The 7,500-nt window shown below is 48.7% G+C and overlaps 1 protein-coding gene and 2 non-coding genes across 3 annotated transcripts in view; all 3 read right to left on the bottom strand.

The window, feature by feature from the left end:
• The window catches only part of LOC130135663 (28S ribosomal RNA), a 3,352-nt gene extending 2,690 nt beyond the window's left edge, over nucleotides 1–662 (bottom strand). The window contains exon 1 of the ribosomal RNA XR_008814941.1: nucleotides 1–662. This exon is cut by the window's left edge and continues 2,690 nt beyond it. This is a non-coding gene — a ribosomal RNA (28S ribosomal RNA).
• A 212-nt stretch (nucleotides 663–874) lies between these two features.
• On the bottom strand, nucleotides 875–1,029 carry LOC130135654 (5.8S ribosomal RNA). The gene has a single exon (XR_008814932.1). It is a non-coding gene; the product is annotated as a 5.8S ribosomal RNA (ribosomal RNA).
• A 1,471-nt stretch (nucleotides 1,030–2,500) lies between these two features.
• On the bottom strand, nucleotides 2,501–3,319 carry LOC130135632 (uncharacterized). The gene has a single exon (XM_056305241.1). The coding sequence runs from the start codon at nucleotides 3,317–3,319 to the stop codon at nucleotides 2,501–2,503; it is 819 nt and encodes a 272-aa protein (XP_056161216.1).
• Nucleotides 3,320–7,500: the final 4,181 nt, after the last annotated feature.

A 7,500-nucleotide genomic window follows, 5' to 3' on the forward strand; every position in this document is an offset into this window, starting at 1 on the left:
CCTTGGTCCGTGTTTCAAGACGGGCCGAATGGGGAGCCCACTAGCCGATGCCCGGAGCACGCAGATGCCGAGGCACGCCGGAAGCGCGCGCGAATTCCACAATCGCAATGGCGACGTTTCCACGGACGTATCGAAGGCCCGGGCTTGGGCCGCCACTGCAATCCGCATCGGTCCATGCCTCGAGTCAATCGGCGCACCGGCTCACACCGTTCCACATTCGACCGAGGCACATCGCCGGCCCCCATCCGCTTCCCTCCCGACAATTTCAAGCACTTTTTGACTCTCTTTTCAAAGTCCTTTTCATCTTTCCTCGCGGTACTTGTTTGCTATCGGCTCTCGCCCATATTTAGCCTTGGACGGAATTTACCGCCCGATTAGGGCTGCATTCCCAAACAACCCGACTCGCCGACAAAGTGCCTCGTGGTGCGACAGGTCCGGACACGACGGGCTCTCACCCTCTCGGCGCCCCTTCCAGGGGAACTTGGGCCCGGTCCGTCGCCGGGACGCTTCTCCGTACTACAATTCGAACGCCGAGGCGCCCGATTCTCATCTTGGGCTCTTCCCGGTTCGCTCGCCGTTACTAGGGAATCCTTGTTAGTTTCTTTTCCTCCGCTTATTGATATGCTTAAACTCGGCGGGTAGCCCCGCTTGACACTGGGTCGCGTTGGTGAAAGGTAGATTCGTGGAGCATGTGCATGAGCGACACGCACGACATTGATCATTGGGGTCTCATCAACCACCGAATGTCGTGGTGCTAATCGCTCCGACGCTCGATTTTGGGCCAACCGGGATAAGGTCATCTCGGGAGGCCAACATACGCACCCAAGTCCCGCCCCGCCCAATTCAAGGCGAGGGTTAGGGGCAACGCCATGTGTGACACCCGAGGCAAACGTGCCCTCAACCGAAGCTTCGGGCGCAACTTGCGTTCAAAGACTCGATGGTTCACGGGATTCCGCAATTCACACCAAGTATCGCAGTTCGCTACGTTCTTCATCGATGCGAGAGCCGAGATATCCGTTGCCGAGAGTCGTTATGAATAATAGGAGATTGCATGGCATCCCGCACACGCACCATGTCCGGGGCGGCGGGAGCATCGCTCTCTTGTTAAAGTTCCTTGGCGCATTCCGCGCCGGGGTTCGTTGTGCCGCCGAGAAAAGCCCGAGCGCCCGTAGGCACCCGTGCCATCCAAGCGCGCCCGGAGACGTTGGGCGAGGCCCACCGTCCCCATTGAGTTTGTTATCGGTTCTCCGGTCATTCTCGCTGGCGGGATTCGACAATGATCCTTCCGAGTTCACCTACGGAAACCTTGTTACGACTTCTCCTTCCTCTAAATGATAAGGTTCGGTGGACTTCTCGCGACGTCATCGGCGGCGAACCGCCCACGTCGCCGCGATCCGAACACTGCACCGGACCATTCAATCGGTAGGAGCGACGGGCGGTGTGTACAAAGGGGCAGGGACGTAGTCAACGCGAGCGATGACTCGCGCTTACTAGGAATTCCTCGTTGAAGACCAACAATTGCAATGATCTATCCCCATCACGATGAAATTTCAAAGATTACCCAGGCCTGTCGGCCAAGGCTATAGACTCGTTGAATACATCGGTGTAGCGCGCGTGCGGCCCGGAACATCTAAGGGCATCACGCACTGTTATTGCCTCAAACTTCCTTGGCCTAAGCGGCCATAGTCCCTCTAAGAAGCTGGCCGTGGAGATGTACATCCACATAGCTAGTTAGCAAGCGAGGTCTCGTTCGTTATCGGAATTAACTGCACAAATCGCTCCACCAACTAAGAACGGCCATGCACCACCACCCATAGAATCAAGAAAGAGCTCTCGGTCGTCAATCCTTACTATGTCCGGACCTGGTAAGTTTCCCGTGTTGAGTCAAATTAAGCCGCGAGCTCCACTCCGGTGGTGCCCTTCCGTCAATTCCTTTAAGTTTCAGCCTTGCGACCATACTCCCCCCGGAACCCAAAAACTTTGATTTCTCATAAGGTGCCGGCGGAGTCCTAAAAGCAACATCCGCCGATCCCTAGTCGGCATCGTTTATGGTTGAGACTAGGACGGTATCTGATCGTCTTCGAGCCCCCAACTTTCGTTCTTGATTAATGAAAACATCCTTGGCAAATGCTTTCGCAGTTGTTTTTTTTTTTTTTTTTTTGGTAAGGCAAGTATATATATAACTTCTCAAGACACCAAATACAAACTAAAGCTCAAACCAGTACCTGACCCTATTAGGACATAGATGTCCACACACGGTCAGGAGAGGTTCAGCAGTAACTATACAAGAGCCAAGGTCGGCTAAATGGAAAGAAGGGAAATTACAACATAATGCCCAAGACACCGAACAAAAACAGCGCCAACACACTGCGGAACCAGCCAAGAGCAGCACAAAAGCCGGCAGGAAACCATAAGGGCCGAACCAATCCAAGACATGTCGGTGAGAAGCCCAAAACTCCGGAATCCGCTCGAAGAGACACCAAAACAGCCATAACCAGCATTAATCGAAGATAGAAGGAGGAAGGTCCCACTTTCTTTGTACAATGCGGTTCCTATAAGTATCCTCAACTGTCCCCATGGAAATAGCTTTATCCTTCACGACCTTGAAAAGGTGCTTTCGCATCCCCGGGATGAAGACACTCTTGTTCCTGAAGATAGCGTTGTTCCTTTCAGTCCAGATAATGTGGCATAGAGCACCAAAGGAAAATCTGGCGATGCGGTGGGCAAAAGAAGATCCTCCGCAAACTTTCATAGCCCAGAGAATATGTTCTTGCCAGGGGCGGTTGCGCCAAGGTAGTCTGCAATTTGTCGCCCAAAGAGAAGCCAATCTACAGGTAGAAGCGCAACCAAAGAAAAGATGGTTGATTGAGTCTGGTGTAGCCCCACAAAAGGCGCAGAGAGCATCGTCAATCCTGCGATTTTGTAACAGGAATACCTGGGTAGGTAGCCGGTTAAGGGTTATCAGCCATAAGAGAAAGGCATGACGAGGAGCTATGTGCCGATCCCAAACGAAGGAATGCCAAGGGGTTGGATGCCATTTCCTGCGGATATGATTCCAAGCAAGAGAAACAGAGAAGGATTCAGCTGGATGAGGTGTCCAGACAAAGTTGTCCATCGAGTTATCCACAGTAGGCGGAAGGGGTTCTGACCAGCCCATAATAGTGGCAAGGGTGTTAGAAGGTTGCCAAGAACCTTCGTAGAAGGATCGGACTGTAGCCTCCCGAGGAATGCGCGATTGATAAATCTCCGCGTTACTAAAAAGCAAATATAGCGGGCCTCTCATGTGCCCGGTCAAACCTGAAGGATACGGAGCGCCCATTTCCAATCTTCCATCGGAACATAGATTGAGCCACAGCACGCATATCGAGGATTTTCTTCCATGTCCATGAACAGAAAGTAGGTTTGGGTGCAAGCCAAAAGTTTTTCTGCTTTAAAAAGGTGGAGTGAATCCATTTACACCACAAGGATTCTTTGTCAGTAAAGAGAATCCAAATGTGTTTTAAAGTCATCGCATTGTTGTAATCCATAAGTCGGCGGATGCCTAGGCCACCTTCATCTTTGGGTAGGCAAACAGCATTCCACGCTACCTTAGCTCCACCAGCTCCAAGGTCAGGACCTTTCCATAAGAACTGTCGCAAAATAGCCTCGATACTATATAAGACCTTTTTGGGTAAAGAAAATATAGTAGCCCAGTATACTTGGATGGAATGCAATACCGACTGGATAAGCTGCTTTCGCAGTTGTTTTTTTTTTTTGGTAAGGTAAGAATGTATATAACTAATCATAACACCAAATACAAACTAGAGCCCAGACCACCACATGACCATATTAGGACAAAGAATGTCCATACAAGGTCAAGAGGGTCTAGCGGGAACTATACAATAAGCCAAAGGACGGCTAAGAACAAGGAAAAGAGAAAAGGGAAAACAAAAATAGCCAATCCAGCCGCAGGTTGGAAGACCATCAACAAAGCTCCGGGGAACCGCTAGAAAGGCACCGGAACAGCTGAGAGCAGCACTATCCAAAGATAGAAGGAGGTAAATCCCATTTCCTCTGAATAATGCGGTTCCTATAAGTGTCCTCAACTCTCCCCATAGAGATGGCCTTGTCCTTGACGACTTTGAGAAGATGCTTACGCATTCCAGGGATAAAGATACACTTGTTCCTAAAGATCGCATTGTTCCTCTCGGTCCAAATAATGTGACATAAGGCCCCAAAGGAATATCTAGAGATGCGGTGAGCAAACGAGGATCCTCCACATACTTGCATGGCCCACATAATATGATCCTGCCATGGACGGTTACGCCAGGGTAGATTACATTTTGTCGCCCAAAGAGAAGCCAATCTACTGGTGTAGGTGCATTCAAAAAAGAGGTGGTTGACTGAGTCTGGTGTAGTACCACAAAAAGCGCACAAGGCATCGTGTATCCTGCGATTATGTAACAGGAATACCTGGGTAGGAAGCCGGTTAAGCGATATCAGCCAAAGAAGAAAGGCATGGCGGGGAGCTATGTGACGGTCCCAGATGAAGGAATGCCAGTGTACTGGATGCCATTTCCTTCGGATATGATCCCAAGCCCGAGAAACAGAGAAGGGATTAGATGGATGAGGAATCCATTCGAAGGTGTCCATCGCATTGTCCATAAAGGTCGGGGCGGCCTCCGTCCAACTCGTAAAGGTGGCCAGGGTATTAGAAGGTTGCCAGGAGCCTTCAAAGAAGGATCGAACTGTAGCCTCCCGAGGAATGCGCGACTGGTATATATCGACATCGCCAAAAAGAGGGAAAAGCGGCCCCTTATTATGCCAGTGGTCAAACCAGAAAGAAACAGAGCACCCATTTCCAATTTTCCACCGGAACATAGTATGAGCAGAAGGGCGCATATCTAGGATTTTCTTCCATGTCCAGGAACAGAAAGTAGGTTTGGACACAATCCAGAAGTTGGCATTCTTTAAAAAGTTTGAGTGTACCCATTTACACCACAACGACTCTTTGTCAGTGAAAAGAAGCCAAATGTGCTTTAAAGTCATAGCATTATTGTATTCCTCCAGTCTCCGGATGCCTAGGCCGCCTTCCTCTTTGGGTAAGCAAACAGCCTTCCACGCTACTTTGGCACCACCAACTCCAAGGTCGGGACCTTTCCATAGGAACTGCCTAAGAACCGCCTCAATACTATGCAATACTGATTTGGGTAGAGAGAAGATGGTGGCCCAGTATACCTGAATAGAATGCAGGACTGACTTTATAAGCTGTAGTCTACCTGCAAAGGAAAGAAAGCGTTGGGACCAGGAGCGGGCCCGAGCCGTGATAGAATCAATCAAGGCCTTGCAGTCCATCTTGCGCAGTCTAGTTGAGATAATAGGGACCCCAAGATATCGAAAAGGCAATGTACCCTGCTGAAACCCAAGGCATTGAATCAACTCGGTTGTGCAACGCTCGATTACCTCCCGAGATAAAGATGTTACTTTTCGCCTTATTCGGTATTAAGCCGACCATTCGGAGAACAAGTGGAGAGATTCATTTATCAGTTGAACTGATCTCAAGTGACCTTCTGAGAAAAGCAGCACATCATCCGCAAAGAAGAGGTGCGATAACCGGGTGTTTTTGCACCGCCAGAACCAGTGGAAATCCGGCATATCAGTTTTAGCCTTAAGAATACCCGAGAAAATCTCCATAACCAGAATAAAGAGGTAGGGCGAAAGAGGGTCTCCCTGGCGAATGCCCCTAGAGCTCCCAAAGTAGCCATGCAATTCCCCATTAATAGAGACCGAAAATTTTGCGGTCGTAACACGTGCCATCACCATCTTGGTAAAGAAGACGGGAAAGTTGAAGGCCAAAAGAGTCTTTTCTAAGAAGCTCCAATCGACAGTGTCATATGCTTTCTGAAAGTCAACTTTAATAGCACATTTTGAAAGGTAAGGCCGGTGGTGGAAATCTGCAAATAGCTCTTGGGCTATCAAAATATTGTCACTGATCCTACGGCCCTTAACAAAAGCCGATTGAGCAGGGCCTATTAGTGTTGGAAGGACACTCGCTATCCTCCTCGCCAATATCTTGGATATGCATTTATATAATGTGTTACGACAAGCAATAGGCCGAAAATCCGACATATTTGAAGCATTTGGGGATTTAGGGACTAGCGTCGAGAATGGTGTTATTGATTTCTTTAAGCATGCATCCTGTTTGAAAGAAATCTCTTACCTACAAGAGTAGAGGGACCAATGATCTCCCGCTAGATTTGAAAAAATCAATATTGTAACCATCCGGTCCGGGCTTTGCCCTTAGCAAGCGAGAAAAGTGTGGATTGGATCTCCTCATCTCGTGACCGGAAGCGCCAACAAGTTCCTTTGATTCTCATTGAGGACCGACCAAGGAATATACCTATCTCGCTAACGAGAGGGCCAAGAGGAAGTAGAAGCACCGTTAAGTAACTCCTGGAAGTGAGTCACAATATGAGTCCTGACCACCTGAGGTTCAGTAACTAAAGATCCATCAGCAGTTGAAACCGAGAGAATTCGATTCGTTACACGTCTTTTGTTTACAAAGTGGTGAAAATAATGCGTGTTTAAGTCTCCTTCCTTGAGCCATCGAATACGGGATTTCTGTCTGTAGAAGGATTCCTCCTGCATTCTCAGCGTAGAGAAGGATCGTGTGAGCTCCACTTCTCTATCTTGAAGGCTCGGTCAAAAGGGTGTTGCTCAAGGGCCGCACGAACGGCGTAGAGGTCGGACCTAGGCCTGGTCGGTTCTTGTAGATATATCGGAAAAGACACTCTTGTTAAGTTGTTTCAACTTCTGTTTAAGCACTCGCAGTTTACAACAAACAATATACATGTGTGTTCCCACTACTTGTGTATCCCAAGCTTGCTTCACAAGTTCCAAGAAGGTAGGGTGAGAAGACCAGAAGTTGTAAAACTTGAAAGGTTTCTTGGAATTAGGAGGTGAGAGAATTTTTACCACCATGGGAGAGTGGTCTGAAATCCCAGGGGGAAGGAAACTGGCTTCCGAAAAGGAGAACTGTTGCATCCATAGGTCATTTGCAAGTACTCTATCAATCTTTCGGAGTTTCCTACTATCACCGGAAGAATGGGTCCAGGTGTATCTAAACCCCACATAGCGAATATCTTCCAATCCCGCCGGTTAGACACTCCCCAAATTCGTCGAAAGCCGGTATCCAGGGAGTAGTGCTACCCACTCTGTCAGTTGGGTCTCTGATAGCATTAAAATCCCCAGCAACAACCCACGGTAAGTCGCAAGAGGATAAGGATACAAGATCAGCCCATAACGAACGCCGTTTGACAAAAGTATGCTCGCCATATACAATAGTGAAGAGGCAAGTTTTATTCAACATTAGAAGCTTAAGCTGCACATGGATCAGTTGGTCAGAGGAGTGTAGAATAGTAGTATCCAGAACAAAAGGATCCCACCCAAACCAGATACGGCCTAGAGGAGAGAGATCATAGTTTGCAACCCATCTCCAACTGTTGCATAAACCCTTGGAAA

Source organism: Syzygium oleosum, unplaced genomic scaffold (genome assembly GCF_021117445.2).
Source record: "Syzygium oleosum isolate NSW1041296 unplaced genomic scaffold, Sole_v2.1 Sole_v2.36, whole genome shotgun sequence".
NCBI classification, from domain to species: Eukaryota; Viridiplantae; Streptophyta; class Magnoliopsida; order Myrtales; family Myrtaceae; genus Syzygium; species Syzygium oleosum.